Source organism: Melanotaenia boesemani, chromosome 12 (assembly GCF_017639745.1).
Source record: "Melanotaenia boesemani isolate fMelBoe1 chromosome 12, fMelBoe1.pri, whole genome shotgun sequence".
In the NCBI taxonomy this organism is placed as follows: Eukaryota; Metazoa; Chordata; class Actinopteri; order Atheriniformes; family Melanotaeniidae; genus Melanotaenia; species Melanotaenia boesemani.
Window position 1 is genome coordinate 27446554 of NC_055693.1, and position 20485 is coordinate 27467038.

At 40.4% G+C, this 20485-nt stretch overlaps 2 protein-coding genes and 2 pseudogenes across 2 annotated transcripts; all 4 read left to right on the plus strand.

Annotated features, from left to right (window-relative positions):
* Positions 1–4277: 4277 nt before the first annotated feature.
* Positions 4278–5755, plus strand: LOC121649854 (annotated as a pseudogene).
* Positions 5756–6366: 611 nt separating this feature from the next.
* On the plus strand, positions 6367–7293 carry LOC121649855 (olfactory receptor 6N1-like). The gene has a single exon (XM_042000955.1). The coding sequence runs from the start codon at positions 6367–6369 to the stop codon at positions 7291–7293; it is 927 nt and encodes a 308-aa protein (XP_041856889.1).
* A 3978-nt stretch (positions 7294–11271) lies between these two features.
* Positions 11272–12936, plus strand: LOC121649856 (annotated as a pseudogene).
* A 617-nt stretch (positions 12937–13553) lies between these two features.
* On the plus strand, positions 13554–14480 carry LOC121649857 (olfactory receptor 6N1-like). The gene has a single exon (XM_042000956.1). The coding sequence runs from the start codon at positions 13554–13556 to the stop codon at positions 14478–14480; it is 927 nt and encodes a 308-aa protein (XP_041856890.1).
* Positions 14481–20485: the final 6005 nt, after the last annotated feature.

Consider the following 20485-nt stretch of genomic DNA (forward strand, 5'->3'; position numbering starts at 1 on the left):
CAAATTCAGAAATGTAGCTGAAGATGAATTAACCAGAGGCCTGTTTAATGTTTCCAAGCTGTCTTTAGATGATCTGGTTTAATTGACTCTAACAATAGAGATCTCGCTAAGCCATGCAATGACACAGATCATTAACTCAGTAAGTCAGCCTGACTCTGGATATGTGTGTGTTTATGTGAAACAGACAGAGTTGGCATCAGATGATTAATTATGATCATATATTTCTAGCAGGATAAAAAGCAACACACCTGCTGCAGCCAATGCTGGAAAGATAAATGCCAAAAAAGAAAAGAAAAAAAACAGATCAAATCTTATATCACTGGTACATCATTAAAGCACGATGACCCAGACTGGATGATTGCACTATTGTATATTCTATAAATTAATGTGTTGCTTGTGTACTTTTGAATCGTGCTAAAATTTTAGTCTACTTGTGTTGGATGGATGTGTAGTTGCTCTTTGTACTGAATTAAGAATAAACAGAAATGATTAAAAGCAGCTAGTGGCATCACTGAAGTTCATTTATTGTCATCCAGACTCAGAAATTATATGATTACAAGGGTTTTAATCGTTTGGAGATTAATTTATTAAGCCTAGCTTTAAGGCACAGGCGTCTAACTCCTACCCTCGAAGGCTGAAATCCTGCTGGTTTTTTGTTGTTTCCCTGCTCCAACTCACCTGACTGAAATTGTGAAGCATTTTATAAGATGGATGTGGATCTAAACACAAGTTTGATATGATGCACACTTACTTTCTGTAAAACGCCATCTGTCCATTGTGTATGCCCACTTATTCCAATCCAGGGTTGTGTGTGTATGTTTGTGTGTGTGTAAGAGGCAGGATACACCCTGAGGGGGTTGCCAGTCTATCGCAGGGCCAACACACAAAGAGACAAACAGTCACTCACAATTAAGGCCCATTTATCCTCAAAGCAGAAGACGGACAGTTTCTTCATATGTCGCCGCCCTCATACTTCCATGTATCTCTTACATTTCCATGGATAATAAGAGTTCAGCGTTCACTTCCGTGTTTTGGCCCTGGTTGATTGTGGTAATGCACTGCCATAAAGTTGATTACAGCCATCCAAAAACACCAAAAGAAGAAGAAAAAGAAACCCATGAAGAAGAAGCAGTTTCTCTCAACTTCTTCTTCTTCTTTGGGTGCTTTTTATTTGGCGGTTCTGTGTCATCTTCTTCCTGTTCCTCTTTTTGCTCTGGTTTGTTCATTTTGCTGGTTGCGTGTTAGCTCAGCACTGCCCCCGCATTTTCCAGTGATATTTCTCCGTCTTCTGCATCAAGCGACGGATAGCTAAGCTCCACGAAAACGGACCAAATTATGGACGTAACCAACGCAGAAGACGGACAAAACGGTTCGTCAGTCTGCGTATCTGTTGTCTGTGTCAAGCATAAATGGGCCTTTACACTCACTCCAAGGGAGAATTTAGAGTGAGCAATTAACCTAACATACATGTTTTCAGATGTGGGAAGGAGCCGGACCTGTAAAGCACCTACACCTGCACTAGAACATATACAACATGCACATGCCATAAAGAAAGGCCCCAGCCGAGGCCCAAACCAGGCACCTTATTGCTGTAAGGCGACAGTGCTAACCACCACACCACCGTGTAGCCGCTGTAAAAGTCGACAGAAAGGATTTAGCATATTCAGGCACAGTTTTAATTATTATTCTTTTCTACTCATATTTTTCAAAAACTCACTCACTGTTTTTTATTTTTTATTTTCTAAGAGAATCACTTGGTGAGGAGGAGATGCTTTTACAGAGCTGAACCTAAAGTTACTTCTCTACGCTACTGATTGTGCTTTGTAGTGCAAGTCCTACAAAAAACCTTCCAATTATGTACATTGTAAAACCTTTACATTAAGAAACAGAAATATTAGTTGGATTTTTGTGGACTATTTTGCTCTATCAACGTATTACAGTCAAACTGTGATTTCAGTAAAGAGAGACCAGATGAAAGGTCGATGCATTTCTATTTCTGTACAATATTCATTTTACAATGTAATGTTCAGGTAATAAAAATAATTTTTGCTGTATACATAAATGAAACAAAGTTTGACCATTAAGATCTGAAGAATGAGACAAGAACCATCAAACCCGACCCTGAACCATCAAACCAGCGAATGCTAGGAAAGGCCCATGGAGCAGACTTCTAATGAGGCTTCAACTAGGGCAGGGGAGTCCAGCTCTGGTCTTTGAGGGCCACAATCCTGCAGGTTTTCGATGTTTCCCTGATCCAAAACACCTGTCTCAAAGTAATAAGTCATTGTGCAAAATCTCATAAGCAGTTGGATCAATTTATTTAAGTAAGATGTGCTGGAAGAGCCAAACATTGAAAACCTGCAGGACAGTGGCCCCTTAAGGACTGACTTTGGTCTCCTGATCTGGAGAAACTTTAGAAGTCAGAGTTGAGGAGGATTAGTATCATGCTCAGTGTAGGGACAGTAGAAGTAAGATTTTAAAAATATAAGAAACAGACTGATTGGCTGGGAAGAAGAGAAATAAAGCAGAAAGACCACTGGACCAAAGCAGAGATGTCATAGGCAGCAGGGTAGCAAAGAAAAAGTCCAAATAACAAGGAGAATGAACAAGATGAATCAGATCTCCTTAATAGAAGTTTTGACTAGACCTTGTTTGTTTTAATCACAATAAAGAAACAAACAAACATGTTATATGTACTGTGTATAGGTAGCCACAAACTGCATCTACCAACCCCGCCTTTCCACACACTTTACATATTATCATTATTATCGTTATTATCATTGTCACTGTCATTGTATATACCATTAACACCATCTAAATGCACTGTTTTATATATCCTTGCATATCTGGAACATCAGTAAGTGGCTGTTTCATGAGATTGTGACATGGATGTGAAACAATAAAGCATCATGACAAGTGATCTGGTTTAGCGTGTCGCGTTTTGGATATAAATCCTCAAGTCTTAGCCAGCGTTTGGTTAGATTTGAAGTTGGTGCGCCGCAATAATTGTTAATAGAAATTTAATTGTTAGAAAATTATTTGTTAATAATTTATCTGTCAGTGGAGATTATTTTGTTGACAGAAGGTATTACTTGTTGAAAGTGCAGATGTAATCGTATTATTGGTACAACTCAGAATGTTTGAGTTTGTTTTAAGGTTGTAAGCGATAGATGTGAATGAGCATTTAGTCTCGTAAAACCCGTTCATTCACAATTTGCTGATACTCTTTTCATTTGCTGTCGCAGGCGTTTCGATTTTACTTTGTATATTCTACACAGTGTTTGATAAACATTTATGGTTGTTTGTAAATATAGGTTGATTTTTTTTCCCTGTTAGGCTGAGCAGTACTTTCACATAAGGTGATTGTACTGGTTTGTTTATTTTGGGATTATTTTGTGTCCGTTTTTGTTCGTGTGTTAAGCTGCTGAAGCATCGCTCTTGGAAGGGCTGCCGTAGTTCTGGTTATAATTTGGGTACATAAATACCCACCGCTAGTACGCACAGAAGACTAGGGTTGAGTTTAGTATAGTCCGGGAGAAGAGGTAGAGGGGAACACCCCACATTGGTGGCCAGAGAAAGTGCTGTAGGGTCCGTTCAGACCAGTGGTTTAACTGGGGCCGGTCAGCAGGAGTGTGCACTTTCTATTCTCCCCGTCCAGGTGAAGTCTAAGAGAGGACAGGAGAGTGTGGTGACCTATGCGTTCTTGGATCCAGGGAGTACGGCTTCATTTTGTACAGAGCGACTCATGAACCGACTTAATCTAACAGGAAGGAAGATGGAAATCCTCCTTAGAACCATGGGACAAGAGAAGAAGGTGTGTTGCTACATGCTGTCTGATTTGTAGCTGGACTGGATTCAGATAACTTTTGTGACTTGTGATTTTCACGCAGTAGAGCATGCCTGTTCATCGAGGGAACATTCCACAAACAAAAGACATTCAAAACTGGCCACACCTGAAACACATAAGTTTGTCGGGAGTGAATGCGGATGTGGATCTTTTGATTGGCATCAATGTACCTCAAGCATTAGAACCATGTGAGGTGGTTCGTTCTGTGAATGGTGGCCCTTACGCAGTCAGGACCCTTTTTGGCTGGATGGTCAATGGTCCACTCCAAGGAGAAGGCCAGATCAGTGATCAGCGTTTGCAGCCAGACATCACAGTGAATCCAATTTCAGTGTTGAAGGTTGATGTGCTTTGGGAACAGCAGTCAAAGGTAGATTTCCCAGAAACTTTACACAAAGAACAAATTGGTCCAACAAAGGAGGACAATAGCTTCATGGATTTTGTCTCAGAGAAAGCCAAGGGAAACCAGGAGAACCTGGACCAGGGATACACTGAGTCTACACAAGATTTAGGAGCGGAGATCCATCTTCAAATATCCAGATCATCTGTGAACAAGAAAGAACCAGCCGACCCAACTCAGCCTCCAGTCAGAACCAAAGAGGACAAGTACAAGAAATGGAAGAGGAGGAGGAAGCAGAAAAAGAATCCACATGAAGTTGGTGAGATGGAGTCAGTTCGGGAGCCGGAGGTCCAGCTGGTCTGAGATTAGCTACCAACAAGCAATCTGTCCGGACCAGGGCCATAAAGAAACTTTGGAAGCACATTGATGTGTGTTCAGAGGCAGGTGAATTCACAGCTGATGAACTGCTGAAGTTGTGGAGAGGTCTTTTCTACTGCTCATGGATGCAGGACAAACCCCAGCTCCAGGTGAAATGGTCAAACCGGATCTCTACACTGATCCACAGCTTCCATGGAATCATTGAACAGCTGCTGTACCTGGAGAGCTTCCTGCACACTTTCAAGAGAGCGTGAACTGACATCAACAGGCTGCAAATGGACAAATTCTTCCAGCTGGTTTTCTTCATGTTTAGACAGACATTTACAATGCTGGAGAGGAAAGACTGGGAGAGCAGTGCTGTCAGCAAGTTTCTGAGGCTCATGAGTTTCCATCTCCTGCAGAGCAGCGCTGAGGTGCCCATCAGATTGCAGCTACACACCCTCGACATCTACATGACCAAACTGGCATCTGTGGGTTCCGCACAGCTCACTGCAGATCAGAGCCTCATGTTCATCGAGCCGTTCTGCAAAACAGGAGCCAAGACAAAGAATCAGACTCTTTTTGGATCCATTTCAAGGATACAAGGATTCAAGGAACTTTATTGTCATACCAGCTCACATTTACATGTTTATGGTACGAAATTAGAACTGAGGTTCCGGTTTGAGCCATAAAAAGGAGGGCAATAAGTGACATAAAATAAGACATGAAAAAAAAAATAGAAATATAGGCTAAATATAAATAGAATATAAGCTAAATACAATAGAATATAAACAGCAAAATTTTTTAAATAAAATAACAGTAAACACTAAAGAGCCCAGTTAGCATGTACCAGCATTTTCAGCACCATCATAGACCAGACTCTCTTTGCCATCAAAGATTTGGTGGAGGAGTTGAAAGCAGCCAAAGACATGAACTCAAATTCAGGTTGGGCATCTGAGGTGGATGACAAACTGGACAACAAAAAGCAGAGGTTGCAGCCATCGTTGTCACCGGGAGTAATTAAAAAGGATGATGTCTGCACTCGTCGTGGTTGGAAACAAGCTCAATACGACTCCAATCTGTTTTGGAAACGATGGATGAAGGAAGATCTTCCTTGTCTTCAGGAGCACCAAAAGTGGAACAGCTACTTGGACAGACCAATTACCAAGATTATGAAGATCCTTGGATATGTTCCAAATGGACACGAACTTTGAACTTTACCTTGTTTGGATGGTTATTTACAGGAACTAATAGACTCTATTGGACTGGTTTGACACAGTCTAATTTGAAGGACTATTGGTGATGATTTTCATTGTTGGTTTGTGTATGTCTCCTACAAGGTAAGGCGGTGGTGAAATTATTTTGGTGAAATAATTTGGGGCCAGAATGTAGACAATAGGGACTTTTAATCAATATCTTCTTAGCATCTTTGCCATTAAAATCCATGTGCAAGTAAATATCACAATTATGTTGGCAAGCAAAATGGTTTCTGGTCCTCAGTGGAGCAAAAGCAGTGGTTGCGTCAGAGTGTGTGAATGGTTAAATCCACCTTCAGCTGTCGCTGTGAGTCCTCAGTGGTTACCTACCACACCACAGTTCACACATAGATGATGAGAGCTGATGGTGAGACCACACAACTTACACTCTGTTTCTTGTGTTTAATGCTATTCATCCCTTTAAAAATGTTTTCTATGTTATTGTCGTACTAAGACTGCCAGTTGACATCAGAACCAACCTGTGACCCACCGGGAAACCGTCACCTGCTGCTGCACCCTAACTGTTGTCAGGATACTCATTAGACGGTGTGATATTGTGTGTGCAGTAAATGGAAAACATCACCAATCCTCCTTATTTTAACCTCACCATGTTCTTTAACATCGGTTATTATTGTTACCCAACCTTTGTTTTGTGTTTCTTGGTTTATGCTTTTATTATCTCTTCTAATCTTTTCATCATTGTGGTAATAGCACAAGAGAAAAGTCTACATGAGCCCATGTATATTTTGATCATGTGTCTCTCTCTTAATTCTCTGTATGGGTCTGCAGGATTTTTCCTTAGATTTCTTAGAGATCTGCTGTCAGGCACTCATTTGATCTCACGGTCGGGCTGTTTCACTCAGATTTATGTCATATATACCTATGCCTCGTACGAGCTCACCATTTTAAGCATAATGGCGTATGATCGGTATGTCGCTGTGTGTCAGCCTCTGCATTATCACAGCAAGATGAACCCCCGGATGATCTCTAAACTGCTTGCCTTGGCATGGATTTATCCAGCTTTTACTCTTGCAGCCTGTATTTATCTTTCCTCGAGACTTCCGCTGTGTGGCAATAAGATACCAAAGGTATTCTGTGCCAACTGGCCTGTTGTGAAATTGTCATGCATCTCCACTCAGCTCAATAATTTAGTTGGCATGCTTGTCACCACAACTACAGTCTTTCTGCCCCTGGTTTTTATCCTGTATACATATTTACGAATTTTCTTTGTTTGCAGGAGACACTCCTCAGAGTTCAAGAGAAAAGTCATACAAAACTGTTTGCCACACATTGTGACTTTTATCACTTACTCTATCACTGTTTTTTGTGATATTGTACTCAGCAGAATTGACCTAGAGGAGCTTAATCCATTTCTAGCCATCGTTCTTTCACTTGAGTTTGTTGTGATTCCTCCAATCTTGAATCCGCTTGTATATGGCTTAAAATTACCAGAAATTAGAAAACTCATGTTGAGAATGTTGTCTTGTTTGAAGTAGATGTAAACAGCTTAACTTAAGAAGAAAAGGAAAACATAAACAACATGTACGGTTGCTATTAACAAGTGGTCATACAAGGATTGAGTATTTTCATCATTACCACTCATTTCCTTTATCACTTTACCATTATTTGTGTCAAATTTAAAGGGATGATTACTGTAAACATTTACTTTTTTAAATCAAATTCAGAAATGTAGCTGAAGATGAATTAACCAGAGGCCTGTTTAACGTATCCAAGCTATCTTTAGGTGATCTGGTTTAACTGACTCTAACAATAGAGATCTCGCTAAGCCATGCAATGACATAGATCATTAACTCAGTAAGTCAGCCTGACTCTGGATATGTGTGTGTTTATGTTAAACAAACAGAGTTGGCATCAGATGATTAATTATGATCATATATTTTTAGCAGGATAAAAAGCAACACACCTGCTGCAGCCAATGCTGGAAAGATAAATGCCAAAAAAGAAAAGAAAAAAAACAGATCAAATCTTATATCACTGGTACATCATTAAAGCACGATGACCCAGACTGGATGATTGCACAATTGTATATTCTATAAATTAATGTGTTGCTTGTGTACTTTTGAATCGTGCTAAAATTTTAGTCTACTTGTGTTGGATGGATGTGTAGTTGCTCGTTGTACTGAATTAAGAATAAACAGAAATGATTAAAAGCAGCTAGTGGCATCACTGAAGTTGATTTATTGTCATCCAGACTCAGAAATTATATGATTACAGGGGTTTTAATTGTCTGGAGATTAATTTATTAAGCCTAGCTTTAAGGCACAGGCGTCTAACTCCTACCCTCGAAGGCTGAAATCCTGCTGGTTTTTTGTTGTTTCCCTGCTCCAACTCACCTGACTGAAATTGTGAAGCATTTTATAAGATGGATGTGGATCTAAACACGAGTTTGATATGATGCACACTTACTTTCTGTAAAACGCCATCTGTCCATTGTGTATGCCCACTTATTCCAATCCAGGGTTGTGTGTGTATGTTTGTGTGTGTGTAAGAGGCAGGATACACCCTGAGGGGGTTGCCAGTCTATCGCAGGGCCAACACACAAAGAGACAAACAGTCACTCACAATTAAGGCCCATTTATCCTCAAAGCAGAAGACGGACAGTTTCTTCATATGTCGCCGCCCTCATACTTCCATGTATCTCTTACATTTCCATAGATAATAAGAGTTCAGCGTTCACTTCCGTGTTTTGGCCCTGGTTGATGGTGGTAATGCACTGCCATAAAGTTGATTACAGCCATCCAAAAACACCAAAAGAAGAAGAAAAAGAAACCCATGAAGAAGAAGCAGTTTCTCTCAACTTCTTCTTCTTCTTTGGGTGCTTTTTATTTGGCGGTTCTGTGTCATCTTCTTCCTGTTCCTCTTTTTGCTCTGGTTTGTTCATTTTGCTGGTTGCGTGTTAGCTCAGCACTGCCCCCGCATTTTCCAGTGATATTTCTCCGTCTTCTGCATCAAGCGACGGATAGCTAAGCTCCACGAAAACGGACCAAATTATGGACGTAACCAACGCAGAAGACGGACAAAACGGTTCGTCAGTCTGCGTATCTGTTGTCTGTGTCAAGCATAAATGGGCCTTTACACTCACTCCAAGGGAGAATTTAGAGTGAGCAATTAACCTAACATACATGTTTTCAGATGTGGGAAGGAGCCGGACCTGTAAAGCACCTACACCTGCACTAGAACATATACAACATGCACATGCCATAAAGAAAGGCCCCAGCCGAGGCCCAAACCAGGCACCTTATTGCTGTAAGGCGACAGTGCTAACCACCACACCACCGTGTAGCCGCTGTAAAAGTCAACAGAAAGGATTTAGCATATTCAGGCACAGTTTTAATTATTATTCTTTTCTACTCATATTTTTCAAAAACTCACTCACTGTTTTTTATTTTTTATTTTCTAAGAGAATCACTTGGTGAGGAGGAGATGCTTTTACAGAGCTGAACCTAAAGTTACTTCTCTACGCTACTGATTGTGCTTTGTAGTGCAAGTCCTACAAAAAAACCTTCCAATTATGTACATTGTAAAACCTTTACATTAAGAAACAGAAATATTAGTTGGATTTTTGTGGACTATTTTGCTCTATCAACGTATTACAGTCAAACTGTGATTTCAGTAAAGAGAGACCAGATGAAAGGTCGATGCATTTCTATTTCTGTACAATATTCATTTTACAATGTAATGTTCAGGTAATAAAAATAACTTTTGCTGTATACATAAATGAAAAAAAGTTTGAAAGTTAAGATCTGAAGAATGAGACAAGAACCATCAAACCCGACCCTGAACCATCAAACCAGCGAATGATAGGAAAGGCCCATGAAGCAGACTTCTAATGAGGCTTCAACTAGGGCAGGGGAGTCCAGCTCTGGTCTTTGAGGGCCACAATGCTGCAGGTTTTCGATGTTTCCCTGATCCAAAACACCTGTCTCAAAGTAATAAGTCATTGTGCAAAATCTCATAAGCAGTTGGATCAATTTATTTAAGTAAGATGTGCTGGAAGAGCCAAACATTGAAAACCTGCAGGACAGTGGCCCCTTAAGGACTGACTTTGGTCTCCTGATCTGGAGAAACTTTAGAAGTCGGAGTTGAGGAGGATTAGTATCATGCTAAGTGTAGGGACAGTAGAAGTAAGATTTTAAAAATATAAGAAACAGACTGATTGGCTGGGAAGAAGAGAAATAAAGCAGAAAGACCACTGGACCAAAGCAGAGATGTCATAGGCAGCAGGGTAGCAAAGGAAAAGTCCAAATAACAAGGAGAGTGAACAAGATGAATCAGATCTCCTTTATAGAAGTTTTGACTAGACCTTGTTTGTTTTAATCACAATAAAGAAACAAACAAACATGTTATATGTACTGTGTATAGGTAGCCACAAACTGCATCTACCAACCCCGCCTTTCCACACACTTTACATATTATCATTATTATCGTTATTATCATTGTCACTGTCATTGTATATACCATTAACACCATCTAAATGCACTGTTTTATATATCCTTGCATATCTGGAACATCAGTAAGTGGCTGTTTCATGAGATTGTGACATGGATGTGAAACAATAAAGCATCATGACAAGTGAACTGGTTTAGCGTGTCGCGTTTTGGATATAAATCCTCAAGTCTTAGCCAGCGTTTGGTTAGATTTGAAGTTGGTGCGCCGCAATAATTGTTAATAGAAATTTAATTGTTAGAAAATTATTTGTTAATAATAACTTATCTGTCAGTGGAGATTATTTTGTTGACAGAAGGTATTACTTGTTGAAAGTGTAGATGTAATCGTATTATTGGTACAACTCAGAATGTTTGAGTTTGTTTTAAGGTTGTAAGCGATAGATGTGAATGAGCATTTAGTCTCGTAAAACCCGTTCATTCACAATTTGCTGATACTCTTTTCATTTGCTGTCGCAGGCGTTTCGATTTTACTTTGTATATTCTACACAGTGTTTGATAAACATTTATGGTTGTTTGTAAATATAGGTTGATTTTTTTTCCGTTAGGCTGAGCAGTACTTTCACATAAGGTGATTGTACTGGTTTGTTTATTTTGGGATTATTTTGTGTCCGTTTTTGTTCGTGTGTCAAGCTGCTGAAGCATCGCTCTTGGAAGGGCTGCCGTAGTTCTGGTTCTAATTTGGGTACATAAATACCCACCGCTAGTACGCACAGAAGACTAGGGTTGAGTTTAGTATAGTCCGGGAGAAGAGGTAACTTCTGTGATTCAGATAACTTTTGTGACTTGTGATTTTCACGCAGTAGAGCATGCCTGTTCATTGAGGGAACATTCCACAAACAAAAAGACATTCAAAACTGGCCACACCTGAAACACATAAGTTTGTTGGGAGTGAATGCGGATGTGGATCTTTTGATTGGCATCAATGTACCTCAAGCATTAGAACCATGTGAGGTGGTTCGTTCTGTGAATGGTGGCCCTTACGCAGTCAGGACCCTTTTTGGCTGGATGGTCAATGGTCCACTCCAAGGGGAAGGCCAGATCAGTGATCAGCGTTTGCAGCCAGACATCACAGTGAATCCAATTTCAGTGTTGAAGGTTGATGTGCTTTGGGAACAGCAGTCAAAGGTAGATTTCCCAGAAACTTTACACAAAGAACAAATTGGTCCAACAAAGGAAGACAATAGCTTCATGGATTTTGTCTCAGAAAGCCAAGGGAAACCAGGAGAACCTGGACCAGGGATACACTGATTCTACACAAGATTTAGGAGCGGAGATCCATCTTCAAATATCCAGATCATCTGTGAACAAGAAAGAACCAGCCAACCCAACTCAGCCTCCAGTCAGAACCAAAGAGGACAAGTACAAGAAATGGAAGAGGAGGAGGAAGCAGAAAAAGAATCCACATGAAGTTGGTGAGATGGAGTCAGTTCGGGAGCCGGAGGTCCAGCTGGTCTGAGATTAGCTACCAACAAGCAGTCTGTCCAGACCAGGGCCATAAAGAAACTTTGGAAGCACATTGATGTGTGTTCAGAGGCAGAGGCAGGTGAATTCACAGCTGATGAACTGCTGAAGTTGTGGAGAGGTCTTTTCTACTGCTCATGGATGCAGGACAAACCCCAGCTCCAGGTGAAATGGTCAAACCGGATCTCTACACTGATCCACAGCTTCCATGGAATCATTGAACAGCTGCTGTACCTGGAGAGCTTCCTGCACACTTTCAAGAGAGCGTGAACTGACATCAACAGGCTGCAAATGGACAAATTCTTCCAGATGGTTTTCTTCATGTTTAGACAGACGTTTGCAATGCTGGAGAGGAAAGACTGGGAGAGCAGTGCTGTCAGCAAGTTTCTGAGGCTCATGAGTTTCCATCTCCTGCAGAGCAGCGCTGAGGTGCCCATCAGATTGCAGCTACACACCCTCGACATCTACATGACCAAACTGGCATCTGTGGGTTCCGCACAGCTCACTGCAGATCAGAGCCTCATGTTCATCGAGCCGTTCTGCAGAACAGGAGCCAAGACAGAGAATCAGACTCTATTTGGATCCATTTAAAGGGTACAAGGATTCAAGGAACTTTATTGTCATACCAGCTCACATTTACATGTTTATGGTACGAAATTAGAACTGAGGTCCCGGTTTGAGCCATAAAAAGGAGGGCAATAAGTGAAATAAAATAAGACATGAAAAAGAAATAGAAATATAGGCTAAATATAAATAGAATATAAGCTAAATACAATAGAATATAAACAGCAAAATTTTTTAAATAAAAATAACAGTAAACACTAAAGAGCCCAGTTAGCATGTACCAGCATTTTCAGCACCATCATAGACCAGACTCTCTTTGCCATCAAAGATTTGGTGGAGGAGTTGAAAGCAGCCAAAGACATGAACTCAAATTCAGGTTGGGCATCTGAGGTGGATGACAAACTGGACAACAAAAAGCAGAGGTTGCAGCCATCGTTGTCACCGGGAGTAATTAAAAAGGATGATGTCTGCACTCGTCGTGGTTGGAAACAAGCTCAATACGACTCCAATCTGTTTTGGAAACGATGGATGAAGGAAGATCTTCCTTGTCTTCAGGAGCACCAAAAGTGGAACAGCTACTTGGACAGACCAATTACCAAGATTATGAAGATCCTTAGATATGTTCCATATGGACACAAACTTTGAACTTTACCTTGTTTGGATGGTTATTTACAGGAACTAATAGACTCTATTGGACTGGTTAGACACAGTCTAATTTGAAGGACTATTGGTGATGGTTTTCATTGTTGATTTGTGTATGTCTCCTACAAGGTAAAGCAGTGGTGAAATTATTTTGGTGAAATAATTTGGGGCCAGAATGTAGGCAATAGGGACTTTTAATCAATATCTTCTTAGCATCTTTGCCATTAAAATCCATGTGCAAGTAAATATCACAATTATGTTGGCAAGCAAAATGGTTTCTGGTCCTCAGTGGAGCAAAAGCAGTGGTTGCGTCAGAGTGTGTGAATGGTTAAATCCACCTTCAGCTGTCGCTGTGAGTCCTCAGTGGTTACCTACCACACCACAGTTCACACATAGATGATGAGAGTTGATGGTGAGACCACACCACTGACACTGTCACTCTGTTTCTTGTGTTTAATGCTATTCATCCCTTTAAAAATGTTTTCTATGTTATTGTCGTACTAAGACTGCCAGTTGACATCAGAACCAACCTGTGACCCACCGGGAAACCGTCACCTGCTGCTGCACCCTAACTGTTGTCAGGATACTCATTAGACGGTGTGATATTGTGTGTGCAGTAAATGGAAAACATCACCAATCCTCCTTATTTTAACCTCACCATGTTCTTTAACATCGGTTATTATTGTTACCCAACCTTTGTTTTGTGTTTCTTGGTTTATGCTTTTATTATCTCTTCTAATCTTTTCATCATTGTGGTAATAGCACAAGAGAAAAGTCTACATGAGCCCATGTATATTTTGATCATGTGTCTCTGTCTTAATTCTCTGTATGGATCTGCAGGATTTTTCCTTAGATTTCTTAGAGATCTGCTGTCAGGCACTCATTTGATCTCACGGTCGGGCTGTTTCACTCAGATTTATGTCATATATACCTATGCCTCGTACGAGCTTACCATTTTAAGCATAATGGCGTATGATCGGTATGTGGCTGTGTGTCAGCCTCTGCATTATCACAGCAAGATGAACCCCCGGATGATCTCTAAACTGCTTGCCTTGGCATGGATTTATCCAGCTTTTACTACTGCAGCCTGTATTTATCTTTCCTCGAGACTTCCACTGTGTGGCAATAGGATACCAAAGGTATTCTGTGCCAACTGGCCTGTTGTGAAATTGTCATGCATCTCCACTGAGCTCAATAATTTAGTTGGCATGCTTTTCACCACAACTACAGTCTTTCTGTCCCTGGCTTTTGTCCTGTATACATATTTACGAATTTTCTTTGTTTGCAGGAGACACTCCTCAGAGTTCAAGAGAAAAGTCATACAAAACTGTTTGCCACACATTGTGACTTTTATCACTTACTCTATCACTGGTTTTTGTGATATTGTGCTCAGCAGAATTGACAACGAGAAACTTAATCCATTTCTAGCCATCGTTCTTTCACTTGAGTTTGTTGTGATTCCTCCAATCTTGAATCCGCTTGTATATGGCTTAAAATTACCAGAAATTAGAAAACTCATGTTGAGAATGTTGTCTTGTTTGAAGTAGATGTAAGCAGCTTAACTTAAGAAGGAAAGGAAAACATGAACAACATGTACGGTTGCTATTAACAAATGGTCATACAAGGCTTGAATATTTTCATCATTACCACTCATTTCCTTTATCACTTTACTATTATTTGTGTCAAATTTAAAGGGATGATTAATGTAAACATTTACTTTTTTTAAATCAAATTCAGAAATGTAGCTGAAGATGAATTAACCAGAGGCCTGTTTAACGTATCCAAGCTATTTTTAGGTGATCTGGTTTAATTGACTCTAACAATAGAGATCTCGCTAAGCCATGCAATGACACAGATCATTAACTCAGTAAGTCAGCCTGACTCTGGATATGTGTGTGTTTATGTGAAACAAACAGAGTTGGCATGAGATGATTAATTATGATCATATATTCCTAGCAGGATGAAAAGCAACACACCTGCTGCAGCCAATGCTGGAAAGATAAATGCCAAAAAAGAAAAGAAAAAAAACAGATCTAATCTTATATCACTGGTACATCATTAAAGCACGATGACCCAGACTGGATGATTGCACTATTGTATATTCTATCAATTAATGTGCTGCTTGTGTACGTTTAAATTGTGCTAAAATTTTAGTCTACTTGTGTTGGATGGATGTGTAGTTGCTCTTTGTACTGAATTAAGAATAAACAGAACTGATTAAAAGCAGCTAGTGGCATCACTGAAGTTGATTTATTGTCATCCAGACTCAGAAATTATATGATTACAAGGGTTTTAATTGTCTGGTGATTAATTTATTAAGCCTAGCTTTAAGACACAGGCGTCAAACTCCTACCCTCGAAGGCTGAAATCCTGCTGGTTTTTTGTTGTTTCCCTGCTCCAACTCACCTGACTGAAATTGTGAAGAACTTGACAACAAGCTGTTGGATCTGTTTGATTTTATTCATGTTTTGTGAAGACAACAAAAACCTGTAGGAAAGCAGACTTCGAGGACCGGAATTTGACACCACTGCTTTAAAGCATTTTATAAGATGGATGTGGATCTAAACACCAGTTTGATATGATGCACACTTACTCCATCTGTCTATTGTGTATTGTGCCCACTTATTCCAATGTGTCTGTGTGTGTGTGTGTGTGTGTGTGTGTGTGTGTAAGAGGCAGGATACACCCTGAGGGGGTTGGCAGTCCATTGCAAGGCCAATACACAGAGAGACAAACAGCACCCACACCTGCACTAAAACATGCACGTGCCATGAAGAAAGGCCCCAGCCGAGGCCCAAACCAGGCACCTTATTGCTGTAAGGCGACAGTGCTAACCACCACACCACCGTGTAGCCGCTGTAAAAGTCGACAGAAAGGATTTTGCGTAATCAGGCACAGTTTTAATTAATTATTCTTTTCTACTCATATTTTTCAGAGACTCACTCACTGTTTTTATTTTTTATTTTCTAAGAGAATCACTTGGTGAGGAGGAGATGCTTTTACAGAGCTGAACCTAAAGTTACTTCTCTACGCTACTGATTGTGCTTTGTAGTGCAAGTCCTACAAAAACCTTCCAATTATGTACATTGTAAAACCTTTACATTAAGAAACAGAAATATTAGTTGGATTTTTGTGGACTATTTTGCTCTATCAACGTATTACAGTCAAACTGTGATTTCAGTAAAGAGAGACCAGATGAAAGGTTGATGCATTTCTATTTCTGTACAATATTCATTTTAAAATTTAATGTTCAGGTAATAAAAATAATTTTTGCTGTATACATAAATGAAACAAAGTTTGACCATTAAGATCTGAAGAATGAGACAAGAACCATCAAACCCGACCCTGAACCATCAAACCAGCCAATGATAGGAAAGGCCCATGAAGCAGACTTCTAATGAGGCTTCAACTAGGGCAGAGGAGTCCAGCTCTGGTCTTTGAGGGCCACAATCCTGCAGGTTTTCAATGTTTCCTTGATCCAAAACACCTGTCTCAAAGTAATAAGTCATTGTGCAAAATCTCATAAGCAGTTGGATCAATTTATTTAAGTAAGATGTGTTGGAAGAGCGAAACATTGAAAACCTGCAGGACAGTGGCCCCTTAAGGACTGACTTTGGTCCCCTGATCTGGAGAAACTTTAGAAGTAGGAGTTGAGGATGATCAGTATCAGGCTCAATGTAGGGGCAGTAGGAGTAAGATTTAAAAAATATAAGAAACAGACTGATTGGCTGGGAAGAAGAGAAATAAAGCAGAAAGACCACTGGACCAAAGCAGAGATGTCATAGGCAGCAGGGTAGCAAGGAAAAGTCCAAATAACAAGGAGAGTGAACAAGATGACTCAGATCTCCTTTGTAGAAGGTTTGACTAGACCTCGTTTGTTTTAATCACAATAAAGAAACAAACAAACATGTTATATGTACTGTGTATAGGTAGCCACAAACTGCATCTACCAACCCCTCCTTTCCACACACTTTACATATTGTATACAAAGAAAAGCCATCAGTATCTTAGCGTCAAGTAACAAAGGGAAGTATATAAGCATTGTTTCTTCACAATAGCCCATTAATTTCAGTCAGGTGTGTTAGATCAGGGAAACAATAAAAACCTGAGGGATACCGGCCCTCGAGACCGGAGTTTGACACCCCTGCCATAAAGGTTCCATGGGAATCTCTCTCTCTCTCTCTCTCTCTCTCTCTCTCTCTCTCTCTCTCTCTCGCTCTCTCTCTCTCTCTCTCGCTCTCTCTCTCTCTCTCTCTCTCTCTCCATCCAGCAACACCACCACCATTAGGTAAAACCCATTTTTATATTTTTCATTTCAAACGATTTGACAGTTATTGATCACATCCTTGGTGTGGTGTACATTGTTACCTCTGACAAGGTGGAGGTTATGTTCTAAGTGGCGTCAAAGAGTAATGGACAGGTTTTAATGAAATTTTCAGAAAATCTCTCAAACGGAATAAGGAACAAGTAATTAGATTTTGGTGGTGATATAGATCACGGTCTGGACCCAGGAATTTATTAACACACCACCTGCTAACATTCCAATAACGGCCACAAAGGGGTTAAAAAGAATTGATTGTTTAAAGATAAGTATTTTACATCCGAAATATTTACTGGAACATTGGATTAAAGACTAAAACGAGTTACAAATAGTTATACAAAGGGTTCACAAAATAATTCTAAGGAATAAGGAACACACTTGCAGTAACAAACTTCTCATATTCAGCACACACACTGTACTAAGGCTGAGTGCTGGCACTTCATGCATATTCTTGTGGGTTTTTTTTTTTTTTCCACACTTGCATTTGATAACACAGTTTGCCCCCTTTCCCTGGCTCAGCATTATTGGCATGCTCAATCCACTTAGTGGTGGTGATGGGTCTGGGATGTGTACACTGCGCAGCTGCTTGCAGAGGTCAACGATAATGAATGCACGCCAGGTCATTTTTGCATTGATGTAGCACCAGTAGAGGACCCCTGCATGTAGTGCAGTGATGTCCAAAACATTATAAAACACAATAACAGGCCATCTTCTAGTTGCAGCTCAAGATAAATACAGCCTCGGGATTTTGCCAAGGATGTCTCCTCCTAACTTGGTCCTACTGTAGTAAGAGGAGCTGATCATTCCTCCTCTATCTCAGTCTTACTCATTCATTTGTTGCAGTATAGCCGAAGCTTATTCTGCATTATTTCTTCTGCTTCTGTTAATTACCTCTGCCAAGGTGCTGGTAATGTTTCAGCTGCATTGGTCTGTCTGTCAGCAACATAACTCCACAAGTTGTGGATGGATTTTGATTAAATTTTTAGAAAATCTCCAAAATGGAATGAGAAATGAGGGATTAGATTTTGGAGGTGATCTGAATCTTCACCTGGATCCAGGATTTTTTTTAAATATTCTTTACCATGGGAAGATAGAATCTTTAATGGCAAAATTAATCCTAACTAAAAAAAATGTCCACAATCATTGGCAAAAAAATAAACTACAATGTACCAGAAACACGGACACACACACATACCCACACAGATACACACAAAAATGAACCAAAAGTAGCTTTTAATATATAAACTCACAGGCCAACACAGTGACTGTGTCAGCATGCAAAATCAAATCAAATCAATTTTATTTATAAAGGCAACACAAAGTGCTTTACATGATATAAACAATGTATGCATGTTAAAATGAAACAAACCTTCACACGTCACACCTCAAAGTAGCATAGCAATTAAAAAAACAACAACAAAACATTCATGTTATTTCTCTCACACGTAATCACACAGACATCCACACACATGCATAGACAGAGCAGTCAACCCTCATTCTACAATATATATATTCACATGCTTGCATGCATGAACATGAACACATGTGGACAAAATTGTTGGTAACTTTCGTTTAATGAAAGAAAAACTCACAATGGTCACAGAAATAAGTTGAATCTGACACGAGTAATAATAAATGAAAATTCTATGAAATTTAACCAATGAAAGTCAGACATTGCTTTTCAACCATGCTTTAACAGAATTATTTTAAAAAATAAACTCATGAAATCCTCCCCCACATCAGACTCTCTGATCACCTCACTGTTATGCTAATGCCAACCTACAGACAGAGAGTGAAAGTCACCAAACCAGTTCAGAAGCATATAAAGAGTGGCCAGAGAGGGGCCTCCTCTGTTCTTCAAGACTGCTTTGACACAACAGACTGGGAAATGTTTAAGCAGGCAGCCACTTACAACAACCACACAGACATTGAGAAGTGAACAGACACTATGACTGCCTACATCACCAAGTGTATCGATGATGTGACCTACACAAAGAGCATCATCACACAGGCTAACCGGAAGCCATGGCTGACGGGGGATGTGCACAGTCTGCTGAGGGCCAGAGACAGCACTTTCAGTGAATCTAGCCTGAGAACAGCTAGAGCCAACCTGTCCCGGGGCATCAGGAAAGCAAAACAGGAGTACACACACAAGATAACCTCCCACTTCAAAGACAGCAGAGACAGAGCCTATGGCAGGGCATTCAGGCCTTCACAGACTACAAGCCTGCACCACAGAGCTGCGAGAGCAACACCTCTCTGCTCAACAACCTGAACAACTTCTTTGCATGCTTTGAAGCACAAAACAACACACGCCCACAAAAAACCCCACCCTCTCCGCACGACCAGATTCTATGCCTGTCTGCCACCAGCATGAAGAGGACACACAAGTAGGCAAGAGCCCCACTACCTATCATGACCACATTCTACAGAGAAACCATTTAGAGCATCCTTTCCCGTTGCATCACTGTGTGGGGCAGGAGCTACACTGACTACAACAGGAAAGCCCTGCAGCGCATAGTGAACACAGCTGGAAGGATCACTGATGCACCACTTCCCTCCCTGAAGAACATATACATCACCCGCCTCACCCACAAAGCGATCACAATTGTGAGCGATGCAAGTCACCCTGCACACAACCTGTTTAACCTCTTGCCCTATGGAAGGAGGTGTAGGATTCCCGTACCACCAGACTCACCAGCAGCTTCATCCACCATCATCTAGATAAAGCAGGCCAGATACCTTCACGTTTACCCCTCTTCTGTTTCCTCGAACACCGCTTCTGACGCCTGCTTTCCAGGGGTGGAATAGCAGACGAGTCTGGTGTGGTTGCTAGCTTACAGAGTAGTCTGAGCTCCCTTGGCGTCTCTGTTGTTTCGTAGTCCAAAACATTGCAAATCTTGCTTTTGCAGATGTCCGACAGAGCCTGTCGATTGTACATGTATTTTGACGTAGACGGATGAGAAAAACTTTCAAACACTTAAAAAACATCTAAGGAGATTGCAGAAACAACTAAAACTGAAGAGGACTGTTCAACACATTATTAAAAACTGGAAGGAGGGGAACCGTTGGCTTCCAGGAAGAAATGTGATAAAAAATAAAATAAAAAAAATAAATAAAAAACAGTGATTAGTGATCCCTCAAAAGTTTGGTGAAATCAAATTAAAGAAAAATAACATTGGAACTCAAGGCTATGTTTAATAGTGACAGTAAGAACATTTCGACACACAC

What these genes read in the sequence shown, in the direction of transcription:
- LOC121649855 (XM_042000955.1), top strand. Translation starts at nt 6,367, where the DNA reads ATGGAAAACATCACCAATCCTCCTTATTTTAACCTCACCATGTTCTTT.
- LOC121649857 (XM_042000956.1), top strand. Translation starts at nt 13,554, where the DNA reads ATGGAAAACATCACCAATCCTCCTTATTTTAACCTCACCATGTTCTTT.